This window comes from Macrobrachium nipponense, chromosome 5 (genome assembly GCF_015104395.2).
Source record: "Macrobrachium nipponense isolate FS-2020 chromosome 5, ASM1510439v2, whole genome shotgun sequence".
Taxonomy (NCBI): Eukaryota; Metazoa; Arthropoda; class Malacostraca; order Decapoda; family Palaemonidae; genus Macrobrachium; species Macrobrachium nipponense.
In genome coordinates, this window is record NC_061107.1 from 30,929,493 (window position 1) to 30,946,621 (window position 17,129).

At 41.3% G+C, this 17,129-nt stretch overlaps 1 protein-coding gene across 1 annotated transcript; it reads left to right on the forward strand.

The window, feature by feature from the left end:
• The first annotated feature begins 16,083 nt into the window (after positions 1 to 16,083).
• LOC135215747 (tigger transposable element-derived protein 1-like) lies at positions 16,084 to 16,860 on the forward strand. Its single transcript, XM_064250702.1, has one exon. It carries the CDS (start codon positions 16,084 to 16,086, stop codon positions 16,858 to 16,860), a length of 777 nt encoding a protein of 258 aa, XP_064106772.1.
• Positions 16,861 to 17,129: the final 269 nt, after the last annotated feature.

Genomic DNA, 17,129 nt, shown 5'->3' on the forward strand with positions numbered 1-17,129 from the left:
ACTAGGTAAATTAATCAAGTCCAGGAGACTAGGCCTGGGAGAAATTTGGCATGACGTAATGAGTAATAAAGAAACAAGCTGAATACCAGGAATTTTCTTCAATACCCCTAAAATGGAAATCAGCACTTCAACTGCCTCCCAGTGGGAAGACATCACCTGGCCTCATCAGTAGTAAGACCCATACACACAAGGAATATCATGTAATAGCAGGTAGGACAGGCCTACCCTATTTTCCAGGCAGCGTAAACGTTAGTCTTCATACCCACCGTGTCAACTATGACACAGTACCATTCTCCGACCTGTGTCTCCAGGCAAGAAGACTGACAAAAGTGTATATGTACAGTAGTATTCTTCTTCTCGTATCTTAATGTCATGGTGAGGGAAAATCCGCCCACGACACATAAATACATACTATGTACGTACTGAATGACTTAGTTACGTATGTGAAAATAATTCAGTCCCCCCATAACTATTCAGTCATGCATGTTTTCTTTCATACTGTTACTATTTGAGACATCCATTTTCTTTTTACAAGGGAACAATGGAATGTGAAATCGCAAATACCAAATGTCTACTTAAAGTATTATTGGTATTATTAATATCATTTTAAAGTAATCTTAAACATTTTACCATTAGAAATATATAAACAGCCAATAGCAGAGAGAGAGAGAGAGAGAGAGAGATGAGAGCGAGAGAGAGAAGAGAGAGAGAGAGAGAGAGAGAGAGAGAGAATGTTATTGTTACTGTTTAATCTCATTAAACGTAATATTATTCGTAAACTAGTACTGTATATTATTATTTTACCATAAAATGTAGTAATGTCCTTAAAGATATACTTATACATACACTTCCAGCCCAAACAGAGGGCGAGAGTTACCACTAGCGCATGCTAGTATCTCGTGTGGAGAGAGAGAGAGAGAGAGAGAGAGAGAGAGAGAGAGAGAGAGAGAGAGAGAGAGAGAGAGAGAGGGTTGTCCTTATATAAAAGTGAAATGGATAGATTATTGTACTTCTTTAAAATACTATCACATGTGAATTTTGAGATTAGTTATTATTATTATTATTATTATTATGCAAAAATATTAATAAACATACACATGTACCATAGAAATTATCTCATATATATCAGCAAAAGAGAAAGAGAGGGGTGGAAATTTCATGCCCACTTGATGGCAGCAACAAATCAGCTCCTTCCCCCTCCGGTCACTTAACTTGATACGTATATCTGAGTTTTAGTACCTGGAGTTAGAGAAAGAATCTGACTGGGATTTCCTTCATTCTTCCATAATTTTTTAAATTTATAAGCTAAAATCTTACTAATTCACTATGGTATTTTCTTTAATGAATTGATATTATTGCTGTATAAATTAATACTAATATTTGAAAATAGTAAATCATTTATTTATCATGCAAAAAAACATACATCTTTGTAGTAGAGAAAGAGAGAGAGAGAATTATTATTTTTATTATGTGATATTTAAACTTATTAAACTTACTAATACAGTATTAATCAAAATTAATATTTGAAAATTAGTAAATCATATTTGTATCATAAAAATGTATTTAGTCATGAAAATAAACATCAAAATACACTAATTAGTGATTATTTTCGTCGGAAAATTCCGCGAATGGGCGAGTCCGTCCGCGAATAATTTCTAGATAGGTTCCAAAGGAAAATCCGCGAATGTGTGAATCCTCGAATCCGGAGAACGCGAATACGGGGGGAACACTGTATACTTGTGCAGTGAAATTGGCAACTAACAAAAGGTGTAACTTGAATTAACTGGAACATTTATTCAGGTGTATTAAATATTAAACCCTGTAGTGTGAATGACTCATCAGTCACCAAACGTTATTAAACCCTGTAGTGTGAACGACTCATCAGTCACCAAACGTTCTATTTTGTCATGTGTAGCAGGTGTCCTGTAGTAAATTTAGGGAAAATATTAATTTCAGATGTGGAAACTAAATTTGAAATGGGATGAACCAGTCAACCCAGAGATTATTGAGAGATTTAACAGAATTAAAGAGTAATTGCTTGTAGTTTCTAGCATAGAATTTCCTAGATTTGCTGTGTCCTCAGGAAAATGTCAGCTGCATATATTTTGTGATGCTTCACAAAAGGCCTTTGGTGCTGTTGCATACTCAATTGATTTGAGTTCTCATACCAGTAATTTGTTAGTAAAGCTAGAGTTTGTCCCCAAAAGAAGCTAACCATGCCAAAATTGGAGTTAACATCCATAAATATTGGTTGTAAACCGGCAAACACTTTGATGAAACATGATATTGTTATGATACAATAAAGTTTTATACATACTTACCTGGCAGATATATACTTAGCTATTTGACTCCGTCGTCCGACAGAAATTCGAATTTCGCGCACACGCTACCTGTAGGTCAGGTGATCTACTTACCTGCCGCTGGGTGGCAGGACTAGGAACCATCCCCATGTTCTATCATATTTTTTCTATACCGCCTGTCTCCTGAGGGGAGGTAGGGTGGGTATAATTTTGTATATATCTGCCAGGTAAGTATGTATAAAACTTTATTGTATCATAACAATATCATTTTTATACATTTAACTTACCTGTCAGATATATACTTAGCTGATTCACACCATTGGAGGTGGGAAAGAGACAGCTAAATATAGAATCAAACAGGAATCACAACTATCGTTGTAGGTAATAAATAAATAAAACCTTGGTTCCTACCTGTTTAGACTGAAGACTTCATGAATACAATCCAGGAGTCTAGACAGTCTCAAGAGCCTCAGCGAGATATTGATCTATGGCTAAGAGTTCTTGTGGTTCTGCCAAAGGGGTCTTACCCGCTTACTTGGTAGATCCTGGAAGGACTACGTCAATGGGTGCTTATCCACTTACTTGACAAGACCTTATACAAGGAGCACAACATCGATCCCGATCACCTCAACCTATCCATGTTAGTTCTAAGATTGCAAGAAGTTATCCCCTAACCTCTTGCAAACGACCACAAACTCGAAACACAAACATTCGTACAGTAAAGTACAAAAATAAAAATAAAATTAAAAAAAAATGTTTGTACAATCTATTCAGTAAGACGTCTCTTGATTCCCCCCACTGATCCAAGCTCGGACGTCCGTACGCCAGCAAGCATACTAATCAGCAGAAAAAACCAACAACTCGTCTCACAAGGTAGATCTATGTACTATCAAAATTTTGAACAAATACAAATTTTTTCTAAGGATCGTTATGTGCTCCCAGCCCCAGCACTGTATCGGCTGATACAAAAGGACCCAGAGAGAAACACTTTTCATATGTTACTTTAACGTCCTTGAGATAGTGCGATGCGAACACTGAATTACACCTCCAGTAAGTCGCATCCACAATGTCTTTTAAAGGACCATGTTCTTCTGAAATGCTAATGAAGTGGCTACCGCTCTAACCTCATGAGCTTCACTCGGAGAGTCCTGAAAGAGTCTTCAGTGCAGTCATTATGAGCATCCGTAATAATGCTCCTCACAAAGAATGCTAATGCATTTTTTGACATGGGTCTACTAGGATCCCTAACTGCACACCACAGGCTTTGTTTACATCCGTTTAGTTCATTCTTCTTCTTTAAATAGAACTTCAAAGCTCTAACCGGACATAAAGATCTTTCTAATTCCTCTCCTACTAGATTTGAAAGTCCTTTAACTTCAAAACTCTTTGGCCAGGGTTTAGAGGGGTTCTCGTTCTTAGCCAGAAACAGAGTCTGGAAAGAACAAATTGCCGCATCGCTCTTAAATCCTACTCGAGAATCTAGAGCGTGTATTTCACTAATTCTCTTCGCAGTCGCTAACGACAACAAGAAAATACATTTTCTCGTTAGATCTCTAAACGACGCGTTGAGAGGAGGTTCAAATCTACTAGATGATAGAAATCTCAAAACTACATCTAGGTTCCAGTTCGGAGTGCGAGGAGAAAAGGTTTTTGAGGTTTCAAAAGATCTAATAAGATCGTGGGGAGGTCTTTATCTTCTGCAATTCTCAAACCTCTGTTTCGAAATACGGCCGAAAGCATACTTCGATAACCTTTAATGGTAGAAACTGATAATTTTGATTCTTCCCTAAGGAAAATCAAGAAATCAGCTATGTTGGTCACAGAGGTATCGGAAGAGGACAGTTTATTCTTCTTACACCATCTTCTAAATACATCCCATTTTGATTGGTAGACCCGAATAGTTGAAGATCTCCGGGCCCTAGCAATTGCTTTTGAAGCTTTGCTTGAAAAGCCTCTCGCTCTGACAAGTCTTTCGATAGTCGAAAGGCAGTCAGAGCGAGAGCGGGGAGGTTTGATGGTACCTCTCGAAATGGGGTTGTTTGAGAAGATCTCTCCTGTGTGGAAGAGATCTTGGGAAGTCGACTGTCCATTCCTGTACCTCTGTGAACCAATCTTGAGACGGCCAAAAGGGAGCGATGAGTGTTAGTCTCGTCCCTCTTGATGCCGCAAACTTTCTTAACACCACTCCTAACATTTTGAAGGGGGGAAATGCGTAGGCATCTAGGCCTGACCAGTCCAGTAGCATGGCGTCCACCGCTATCGCTCTCGGGTCTTCCACTAAGGAGCAAAAGTTCTCTATCCTTCTGATAGGTAGGTGGCGAATAGGTCTATATGTGGACTGCCCCACAGGGACCACAGAGCTTGACACACCTGAATGTGAAGGGTCCATTCTGTGGGGAGAACTTGGTTTAACCTGCTTAGCCTGTCTGCTCTGATGTTCTTCTCTCCTTTCACGAATCTTGTGAGAAGAGTCACTTTCTTTTCTTTTGCCCAATACAACAGCTCTTTTGTTATATGGAACAGAGAAAGAGAGTGAGTTCCCCCTTGTTTCTTGATATAGGCCAACGCTGTGGTGTTGTCCGAGTTGACCTGTACCACTTGACCTAACACCTGTGTCTCGAAGGCTTTTAGAGCTAGAAGAACGGCATAAAGTTCTTTGGAGTTTATATGCCAGTCTAGCTGATCCTTCTTCCATTGGCCTGATATTTCTTTTGTCCCTAGAGTCGCTCCCCATCCCTTCTCTGAAGCGTCTGAGAACAGATTAGGTTTGGGTTCCGAACTTCTAGAGACAAGCCCTCGTTCTTTTCTAAGGGAAAATTCCACCACTTCAGATGATTCTTTACTTCCAGAGGAATACTGAAAGTGTCCGAAAGCTGTCCGTTCTTCCAACTCCAAATTCTTCTTAAGAAGAATTGAAGAGGGCGAAGGTGGAGTCTTCCTAGCGAAATGAACTGTTCTAGTGAGGAAAGGGTTCCCAGAAGACTTAACCACTCCCTCACCGAACTCCGTTCTTTCTCTAGGAAGCTCGAGATTTTTTGTAATCCCCGAGCAATCCTTTCCTGGACGGAAAAGCCCGAAAACCCCGAGAATCCATCCGAATCCCCAAATAGACTAAGTTCTGACTGGGGATCATCTGCGATTTCTCGAGGTTCACGAGTAATCCTAACGTCTTTGCTAGGTTCAAAGTAGACTGTAGGTCCTCCAAACACCGTTTCTCTGACTTGGCCCGGATTAGCCAATCGTCGAGATACATTGAGATGCGTATCCCTTCTAAATGAAGCCATTTGGCCACGTTCCGCATCAGATACGTAAATACCTGAGGGGCGGTCGATAGGCCGAAGCACAAGGCCCTGAATTGGAAGATTTGTCCTTGAACAACAAATCTTAGATATTTTCTTGACGATGGGTGAATCGGAACATGAAAGTAAGCATCCTGAAGGTCCAGGGATACCATCCAATCTCCCTGACGTAGGGAAGACAGAACTGAAGCTGAAGTCTCCATGGAGAACTTCTTTTTCTCCACGTACCTGTTCAGGACGCTTACATCTAGGACGGGTCTCCATCCCCCGAAGCCTTTGGAACCAAGAAAAGGCGGTTGTAAAACCCCGGGGAGAAAGGATCTTGCACTAGCTCTATAGCATTCTTGTCCCTCATCGACACCACCGTCTGAAGGAGAGTCTCGTTCAGTCCAGGGTCCTTGTAACTCGTCGACAAATCCTTTGGAGATGTTGCCAAAGGAGGTCTGTCTACGAAGGGAATGATGTACCCCTTCTGTAGGACAGACAGAGTCCAGGGATCTGCTTCTCTTACGGACCAGGCATCCAGAAAGTATTGAAGTCTGGCCCCTACCTGTGCTTGGAGGACATGGCTGCTATTTGCTCTTTTTAAAAGAGCGGAAGGAAGACCTCCCTCGTTTGTCGAAGGGTCTTCTCTCCGAAGTTGATCGAGTTGAAGGGGCTCCACGAAAGGGCACCACTGGAGTCCGAGCCACCTTCTTATGAGTCTTAACTGCAGGTCTACTTTTCTTTGTAGATTGTACAAGAAGGTCCTGAGTAGCCTTTTCCGACAAGGATCTCGCAACATCCTTCACTAAAGATGAAGGAAACAGATGTTCTGACCGAGGTGCGAATAATAAAGCGGACCTCTGAGAAGGAGAAACTCCTTTCGTTAGGAAGGAACTGTAAATAGATCTTTTCTTCAACATCCCAGATCCAAAAAGAGCCGCCAACTCACCAGAACCATCTTGCACAGCCTTATCCATGCAAGATAGGACACTGTTCAAAGTTTCTGGATCTAGAAAATCTGGCTCACTCGTCTTCTTAGCCAGCACCCCAAGAGACCAATCCAAGAAGTTGAATACCTCTAAGACGTGAAAAATTCCCTTAAGGTGCTGATCTAACTCCGACATACTCCAGGACGCCTTTGCTGAATGAGAGACTGTCTTCTCACAGACTCTACAAGACTCGAGAAATCTGAATCTGCCGACGAAGGGAGCATCAATCCCATCGCCTCTTCTGTCTTATACCAAATGCCTCTTTTCCCCGTCAGTTTGGAGGGAGGAGAGCAATAAACCGTTCTCAAAGTTTCCTTTTTAGATAAAAGCCACGAATCTAAAGACTGGAGGGCTTTCTTCATTGAGATCGCCGGTTTCATCTTTAAGAAAGCCGAGGATTTCGGGGTTTTTGTGCTCGAAAACAGAGATCTCGGCGAAGGAGGAGCTGCAGGACTAAGAGAATCGCAAACTCCTCTAGAAGTAACGAGGCTAAAACTTTATAATTGGAAAGTCCCTCCTCGTTAGTTGAAACTTCTTTCCTCAGAAATCTCTTCCAGTTCCAGGTTAGAAGGAGATCGCTCTTTCCTGACCGATTCTCTATCAGGAGAAGCCGCTCCCGTGGGAGGCGTCCTGCTTCTTGCTGGTGTCAACCGCTTAGGAGCGTCCTCGCGCTTGTCTGACGACTCTTTCCTGAGAGGTGTCCTACTTTTTGTTGACGTCTCGCGCCTCGTAGCGTCCTGGCTCTTGCCTGGATCCTCGTTCCTGGGAGGCGTCCTGCTTCTGGATGGCATGACGCGCCTATCTTGACGCTCGCGCCTGGCTGACGTTTCACGTTTCGCAAACTCGACGCTCTTGTCTGGCGTCTCGTGCTTGCGTTTGACAGGAGAACGGATCCTGCTCGGCCTATGCAAGGCTGATGAATCCGATTCCAAATCAGAGGAAGACAAAATACTATGGCGAGTCTGAACCCTCGATAGCCTAGACTTCTTAATAGGCAGGAAATCGTCTTTCCTTCTGGGAGGGTCTTTATACAGAACTCCCACAAGAGAAGTGATGGAATCCTGCATAGTGCGAAGGATTCTTTTAGTCTCTTCATTATTGTCTACCCTCGGTTGTTTAATTACTGGATGGTCCTCCTCTTGAAAACGCTCAGGACTAGAAGTAATCCTGGGTTCATCCAAACGTCTCTTAAGGGGGCGAGAAAGATCCGCCGATCTCCACCCTCTTTTAGGTGAGGAATTCTCCGAGGAGGAGAAACACTCACGCAGAACGCTTTTTCTGTAACGTTCTCTGGCATTCTGTGGCGATACAGAAAATGCCGAAGGGACGTCTGATGTTTGGGGATCCTCCACAACATCCTTACGGCTTTCGACATTCCTTCTCCTCTGGGCTTGGGAGCTTGAAAGAGGTCTAGGCCTGGGAGCGTTGTGAAGACAATCAGACGCCCCCTCCACTGCACTGGGGACACTTATATCACTATCCACAGCACTATAATTACACTGCTTACCTTCATAGGCCGCCATTTTGGTTTCCATTTTCCGAAGAGCGGCTTTAAGATTCGCTATCTCAGATGCCGAATCTGTGTGTTCTAATAAAGGAGCAGGTACATTAGATGGGGCAGTAAAAGGAGAAGAGGGTATATTATTACTAATAACCCCGCTAGAACTAGATAAAGGTTTGGAAGAAGACCTCCTCACCCTGTTTCTTTCTAACTTCTTCACGTATGAGGTTAGAGATTTCCATTCTTCCTCACTCAAATCCTTGCATTCATTACAAGTATTACCAAAAGAACATTCATACATCCTGCATTTCCTGCAAATAGTATGAGGATCAATTGATGCCTTCGGCATCCTAACTTTACAACCCGCATTCACACACATTCTCACCACATTTCCAGAATCAGACATCATGTTGAACAATCCAAATCAAATTCCAAAAACGGTCCACAATCGCGTATGCCAGTACAATCAATGCAAATACGTCAATGAGAAGTCCAAACGAAGATCAATTGCGATGCAAAATACGAATCCAGCCGGAGATACCCACAACGATGTTGCCAGTATGGCCGACAGAAAAAATATGATAGAACATGGGGATGGTTCCTAGTCCTGCCACCCAGCGGCAGGTAAGTAGATCACCTGACCTACAGGTAGCGTGTGCGCGAAATTCGAATTTCTGTCGGACGACGGAGTCAAATAGCTAAGTATATATCTGACAGGTAAGTTAAATGTATAAAAAGTCATTTTTTAAATTTCAATCTTGTTTTATTTGGAGTGATAGTGAAGTCACTATAGCACGAATCAAAAGTGATAAGAGTCAAGACCCTTCTGTGAGAAATAGGGTTTACGAAATTAGAGACTTAGCATTTCCCATTATGTATGATAGCTCTAGGGAGAACCCAGCTGACCTTTTGTCAAGAGGTTGTGATATTAAAGTATTGTCTTCTTCTTTGTGGAAGTATGGACCAGGCTGGTTGATTAGTTGAGGTTATCCTCCTCAAAATGGCTAATGTGCGGAAGGTTAACAAAGGTAAAATACTTCACCAATTGGGGAAAATGTAAATTAGACAGCAATCTGAATTCATGACAAAGGTACTGAAAATGTCCAAACAATGACGAAAGAAGACTGCAAAAACCACTGATGTTACTCAAGAACTGGCAGAAGACAAATTGGTTCTCTCTGCAGTGATGTACCCATCATTCCCAAAAGTGGGAAGGTCCTATCCACCTACACTAGCAAAGGCGCTGCCACAAAATTTGGAATATTTTTATCTGCCATGGTACCTTCCCATCCACCTACATTAGTGCAGGCGCTGCCACAAAATTTAGAATATTTTGTCTGCCATGGTAAGAAGCTTTCAGTTACATGTAATTACTTTATAAGTTACGTGTAAAAATACAAATTATTTTAAAATTTGTCAAGCTTATAAGCTGTGAGGATTCTTGTATTTTTAAACATTCAAATTTCACTAAAGGAATAGTCTGAGCTACACATCCACAAGTATCTTATCACCTGTGGGTGTACAGATGAAATGAAGCTGCCTCAAGGGGGCAGATGATAGGACATTGTTTCCCAAACCTTTTCATTATGATATTTAATGTTGAGTCAAGCAGTGCCGTCAGTTTCAAAGGAAGTTCATGATGTATAACATTCAAACTTTCAAATTTATTACATTAACCCTTAATGTACAGATACTGTCATACGAGTAACAATAACAGGTTTTGAGTGGTAGACGCATTACCTCCTCGTGAGCATCAATATTATGCGCTGCGCCATCGATTTGGAGAAATTGGTTGGGAAAGAGGTTCTTTTTCATTAGCCATAAATTTACTAATGGCAACTTTTATACTGGCTCAGTTCATCGATTTTAGGCTGCTCATGATATAGTTGTGCAAATGACTCCAAGGCGACATGTACTGCCTCTCTCTCTCTCTCTCTCTCTCTCTCTCTCTCTCTCTCTCTCTCACACGATGAGGTCTCTTTTTGTTTGCTCATAAGTATAAGGGGTTACTGTTGGATTTAGTTATTATCTTTTATGACATGACAGTTATAATTGTAATTTCGCAAAGAAAAGTGCAAAGAAATATTAGAAAAAACATGTAAATTTACATAAATAATTTCCACCAAATATACTCAGAATTTGTAACTGATTAAAGTTCTTATATGTTATGATATTCTGAGAGTTGTAATTATCATTTGACAAAATAAAATAAAATTAATTATTGGAAAAAACTATTGGAAAAAACATGTGTAAATTGGTAATATTGACTACTGTCTCGTAAAAGAGGCTCAACAAGGGGATAGGGAGACAGGAAGAATTTTTCTTCTTACACCTTGTGCATTTGCATATCTTCCTCTTTCCATTGATGCGTTTTTTCCCCCTTCAATTGGCGGACCTCAAAGTTTGCCCAGTCTAGGGTGCTGCATGTTTCTTTTAGCCCATCTCTCGAGGGTTAACACTGTTACCACTCATGATGTGTCGGTAGTGAATTTATGGTTAGCATCATGGTATCTAAAATATCTAAACACTTGCACTAGATATGGTTAAAGATTTGTAGTACATACCTATGTGCTTCAAGTAAAAAGGGGATTTTGACGTAGGAAAAATCTATTTCTGGGCGAGGAAGCCGTGTCGCCCAGTGAAATAGGTTCCTTCAGCACGATTTCTAAGGTAAGATATTGCTAAAATACCAGAGAACTGCTAAATTGGACCTGCAAGAATATTCCAGCTTGCTCATCTTCATTAAAAAGGTGTCGGTATAGGTCTGGGGCGAGTGAAACTCACTACCACGGCACCCACTCCAATTAGCCTCTCCTACATCAAAACCCCCAAAGGAAAGGGGAGCCGTTCTACGGCTTGCTACCTACGACCACGTATGTAGCATCATTCCTTCAGATAGCCGTACGCTCGTGTTTTTGCTATTTTGGTTTTTTCCTTCGTTATGGATCGTCAATCTCCATCTGCATCCAAGTTAAGTACTGGTTTTAGTGTTTACGCTATATAGGGAGTGTTTTCTGACCTTCGAGCCATTATTATTTTAGGTTTTTAGCAGGCGTCGCTTCATGAGGCGTCGGCTCCGAGCCGCCATTAGAGCGTTCCCTTTGTGTATCGCTTCGGTTTCACGTGGTCTTCCATACCTTGTGATCCAATTAGTAATAGCGCTTTTTATTTATCTCCCCCAGTGTTTTGGATGCTGTTTTTGATGGTTATTCATATATTCTTGTATTATTTTATTTTATTTTGTTTGTGCACTGGCACAGGGTTTTTCTTTTGAGTACGTCTCTTTGTTTCGTGTCCTTCGGAACAAGCGTTATTTTTCATTCATGTATTCATTTTATTTTTCTAATACTGCTTATTTCGTTTCTTATTTTTATATTCACACCCCGTGTCCGGTACATATGTTATTATCTTTCTTTACTTATGCTTTGTTTTGTATTGCGTCGGCTAGGCTAGTCCTCTAGCCTCCCGCTCTGTCTTTCTCGTGGTTCACCATACCACGAGGGAGGCAGGCGGTCACGTGATCATCTCCCTCTACCGACCTGCCTCCCCCCCCTCTTCAGAGGACCCACTTAGGTGGGTGCTTATCTCGCTCAGGTCGTCGCTGACGACCGACCCAAGTTCTCGTGGAGGGGTGGGAGGGGGCCCCACAGGCCCTCGGTTTGCGGGCGACGCTTCTCAGCTGACCTCATCCCAGCGTGGGGGAGGAGCTTCGCTTACCCAGCTTCGGTTCCGACCGGGCTCGGGCGAGCTCGGCTCTCCTCGGCTGTTTGGGATCTTTTATCCATTCGCCCCTGACGCTACCTCCCCGTCTTATGTCGGAACAGGCTTCCGGATATACCCGGAGTCTCGGAGGTGGATGTCTACTCGGTGTTATTCAAAGTACAGAGGACCTCCGTATTCTTTGAATGTGTACCAGACCCCCCATGAATAGTTAAAACCTGTGAATACTTAGAACCCACCTTAAAAATGCTTATAACTGCCTATCTTGAAAGTTCAAATACCAAATGTATACTTTAAAGAACATCCTACTTGAAATATACCTTGAATTACTATTTTATTACTGTATCAATCTTAACAATATATCATTAATACATTTCAGAGTTATAAATATTATGCACAGCATGCGCGCGCACACACACACACACACACACACACACACAGAGAGAGAGAGAGAGAGAGAGAGAGAGAGAGAGAGAGAGAGAGAGAGAGAGAGAGAGAGAGAGAGAAGAGAGAAATTGTTTTTAGCTATGCTCAATTTTATTATGCTTATTACCATTATCTTGATTACCAACTTTTATGCTACTTCAGCAAGTGCGGATATTGCCGATTAATAATTTTTTTATCGTATTATCTTATGTATCTACTCTTTGCAGGTTATAATCTATTCTTTGTATATTCCATGTAGTACTATATGGCCTTCTTGAGCTGAAATAAAACTCATTATCCTTATTATTACTTGATCGAGTTTGCAATGCTCCCTCAGACTGTTCCACTTCCCCTACCCCTTCCCATATGACAGGGTGAGTTTTATCCATAGAAAAGGAATGTTGGATGCCTGGCCCATTACGTACTATGCAATAGAACGTGATGTGTGTGTTTATCCTGTCTGAACTCGTTTGGGTAGATACAAGAAACAGAGCACTCAACGTGTGTATACACGCAGTATCTCACACTAAAATAGACAGACGCCTGTTACGTTTCAACACGATAGTCTCTCTCTCTCTCTCTCTCTCTCTCTCTCTCTCTCTCTCTCTCTCTCTCTCTCTCTCTCTCTGACATTTTCACATTCAGTCCCATGCTCTCTTTCACCCAAAACTTCATCTCGACAAGTTCCGACCTCCATGTTTTTGGTTATTTTTGTTTGTTTGTATGGCATTTTTACATTGCATGGAACCAGTGTTTATTCAGCAACAGGACCAACGGCTTTATGTGACTTCCAAACCACATCAAGAGTGAACTTTCATCACCAGAAATACAAACTTCTAACCCCTTAATGGAATGCCTGAGAATTGAACTCGCGGCCATCGAGGTGGCAGGCCAAGACCATACCGATCCCTCAGTCTCTTACCTGACCCGGCCCCTTGCATGGCGCACATCTCGTACAGGTGGGCATGCGATAAAAAGAACAATTTACATGATGATATGAGAAAGAAGAAAAAATATCAGATATGAAAAAGAAGCATGAAAATAAAAAAATGAACTCATAGTACTGACAAAAATAGGTCCAATCCAGTAAATCTAATTATCTCAACCGAGTAAGAGACTTCTGCATACAATAGGGCATCGTTGACCGCGGGGGATAGGGCCCAGAACTCCCCGTGATAAGTAAATACCTGTGTGATCCTGGTACCCCCCCTCAAAAATTGCTAAAAACTCCCTACTTTAATAGTTAACCCACCCAAGACCACTATTCCAATGTTTATAACTGCCTACTTTAGTTCAAACACCAAATATGTTTTCAACTATCACCTTAAACTAAATTCAAGACAGTTTCAATGTTATTTTACAACATTAGCCTTAAAAAACCTTCATCTGACCTTTAGGCGCCTTTCCCATAAGAGTAAAAGTATCGGCTTTCGGATGCCACATAATTAACTCGTTTATATGGGTACAATTTAAAGAATGTGGCGAACACCACACTTCAAAACAACAACAAACAAAACTTGGACAAACGTGAAGAGGCTAGTGTTGAAGAGGCCAATGTTGCCAAATGGGAATGGCAATTTCTTGCTAGATTTTGCTCCATAAAAGGCTAAAAAAAAAAAAAAAAAAAAAATCAAATAATACACAACAATGCCACCCAGCCAATTTCAACTGATTGCTCTCCTTTTTGATTCAAACATACACTGTGTACTTGTACAATGTTGCATAATTCCTAATCATTTCGAAACCTATTCTGTTTAATTCCTGAAAATGGTTTAGCAAGATTTTGTTCTATTTTCTTACATGATATATCAAACAGTAGAATATAAAAAAAATTTTCAACAGTACAAAGATTTGATGTCAAAATATGTATGCTAGATGTATTTGAAAAAAGTGCAAGTTTTCCTGCCAGATGCTAGACTGAAAATTTTCTTGCTAATTACCTCAAGAAAATGAATGCTAGCATTAAAAAGGCGAAATTGGTAACACTGGACTGAACAGGTCCGAGCATGCACTATGCAACCGTACGACTTTTTCCTTTTTTTTTTTGTTTTGTTTTGTTTTGTAAGATGATTTTGAAATTATATTTACAGTACAAAAAGTTATTTATTATGGGTTTACTAGAGTATGTAAAATATATGGGTAGTTTGTGGGACAGTGTAACTACTACTTATTACTTTGTGTGCAATAGTACGTACGAACAAACAAGATCATATGTTTGGTGATGTCACGGCAGTCTTCTTTCGCATTTTTATGTTAATATGCATTTTTTAAATGAATACACAATTATGATAAAGTATTTTCTGTACGTACAAATAAAAGTACAATGCTGTAATATTAATGTAATGATAGGAACAAACTAATAAAAGCATACTGTGATGTGTATTTTTGTCTTTTGAATATGTTTTCCTCAAGATCAACACATGCAGAGGCGAGCCTGTACGTGCGCAAAGAAGAGCCTGTACGTGCGCAAAGAAGAGCCTGCGCGTGCACAAAGTACGTGAGCGAGCGAGAGCATCTTTATATGCGACAATCTCATGTCCAGACCCCTCATTTGCGTTTGTTAGATCGTTCAGTTAGCATTTTTTTTAATTCTCTCCAGTTACATGTATTTTGATATTAATCCATACCATGCCTCCTAAACGTTCTGCTTCTGGTAAAGCTTCTGGCAATGAGCCTAAGCGAGCAAAAAAGGTCATGACCCTCCAGCAGAAGGTGGAATTGCTTGATATGTTAAAAACAGGCAACAGCTTTGCAGCTGTAGGTTGCCATTTTGCGGTCAATCGTTTATCAATGAAAGTGCTTAGAATGTACAAATAATGCACATACGTATACGTATATATGCTGTAACGATACTTAATTAATGAATTTTCTTTAATATTTTCAGGTCCATCCAGAAGAAGGAGAAGTAGAGATAAGAAAGGCTGTCGGTATTAGTTTTCTTGGCAACGCCAAGAAAATTAGCACAGTATGAGACCAAGAGTGGTACGCATGGAGTCTGCCTTGGCACTGTGGATACACGACTGCCGTAAGAAGAACGTTCCCCTTGGTCGTGTATTCATCTGTGAGAAGGCACGGCAGCTCTACACAAAATTTTCAAATGGCAGCGAGACCGAAGGCAGCGACGTAGCTCAAGAAGCAGACTTCTTAGGCTTTGACGAAGCCCCTGATGAAGATGAGCCACAAGCGGGATCTTCTTCAACTCTTCAGGGGTTTCAGGCTAGCAAGGGCTAGTTTCAGCGATTCATGCAGATTTCAGCTCAAGCATGTCTCGTTGCATGGAAAATTTGTATCGGCAGATGTGGACGCTGCACAAAAATATCCAGAAAGCTTCAAAAGGCTAATCAGTGACAAAGGCTGTCCACAGCAGGTTGGTTTTAACTTTATGAATACAATTTTATGCTTTTATTACATAGTTAAGCTGAATTCCTTTATTTATTATTATTTTTTTTTTACAATTTCAAACATCATTAGCATTACATACTTTATTCATTTTAATCTTTTTATGTTTTTCAGGTCTTCAGTATGGACGAGAATGGCCTCTTCTGGAAGAGGATGCCGTCACATACATATATTATGAAAGACGAAGCCAGAGCCTTGGGTTTCAAGGCACACAAGGATAGGGTGAACCTCATCATGTGTGGCAATGCAGCTGGCTTCATGTTGAAACCAGGTTCAATTTACAAGTCTGCCAAAACCAAGGCCCTCAAGAATAAAAATATGCATACACTGCCAGTGTTTTGGATCCATAACTCCAAGGCCTGGATCACCAAAGTCCTTACGGAACGATGGTTCCTTCAGAGCTTCATTCCACAAGTTAAGAAATACCTCAGCGACTTGTGTATGGAGTTCAAGGCTTGTTGCTTATGGACAACACCGGTGGCCACCCTGCTGATCTTTATTATGAGGGAGTCCAGATCGAGTTCCTCCCTGCAAACACCACCTCTTTTATGCAGCCCATGGATCAGGGCGTGATCCGTGCCTTTAAGGTACTATACACCCGGAACTCCCTCGATCACCTAGTGAAGGCAATGGATGACGACAGTGAATTCACGCTGAAAGGTTATTGGCGAAAATTCACGATCGCTACCTGTCTGAACGTCATCGACAGGTCACTGTGGGATATGAAGAAAGACACCCTGAATTCCTGCTGGAAGAAGTTGTGGCCGGAGTGTGTGAACGATTATAAGGGATTTTCTCCACAAGAAATTCAGCATTCTGCCGTAGACAATGCAGTCAAATTGGCGAAGATCCTTGGTGGAGAGGGATTCGACGATATCACCAAGGATGAAGTGGGAACCCTGATCGACACACACTCTGAACCCGTAACAGACAAGGATCTGGAAGAAATGACTGACTCTGTCATCGACGACGACGAAGACTCGGCAGCTTCAGGGAACGAGGGGGACGAGGATGGGGGTCTTACCTTGGACTTCCTGAATAATTATATTAGGTTGTTCAAGGAGGCAAAGGAGATAATTTTGGAATGGGATCCTTGCCTAGAACGTGCCCTAATGTTCGTCAACAGCATTAATGGGGCACTGAGCCCCTATGCACACCTTGAGCACCATGAAGAAGCAGGTGCGGCAGCTGCCTATCACAAGCTATTTTTCAGTGGCAAAGAAGGCCCCTCCAGCCCCTGAAATGCCTCCTGAAGAGGAAGAAGGGACGCCCCCAGAAGAGACGTAACTCCTCTGCTTTGCTGTGCAGTCTTACCTTCATTTTCATTTGACTGCACAGCTAATTCATCATCATTAGTATCTTCAGTCAACATTGATCACTGGTGAGTACAGTACCCATTTGCTTTACGTAATATTTACCATTAAACTTTGAAATATTGCTATATACATAACGTGATTTAGCAGGATAGTTCAAGGTGGTACAGTACATATACCAATGTATTTGGTTTTAA

What these genes read in the sequence shown, in the direction of transcription:
- LOC135215747 (XM_064250702.1), top strand. Translation starts at nt 16,084, where the DNA reads ATGGACAACACCGGTGGCCACCCTGCTGATCTTTATTATGAGGGAGTC.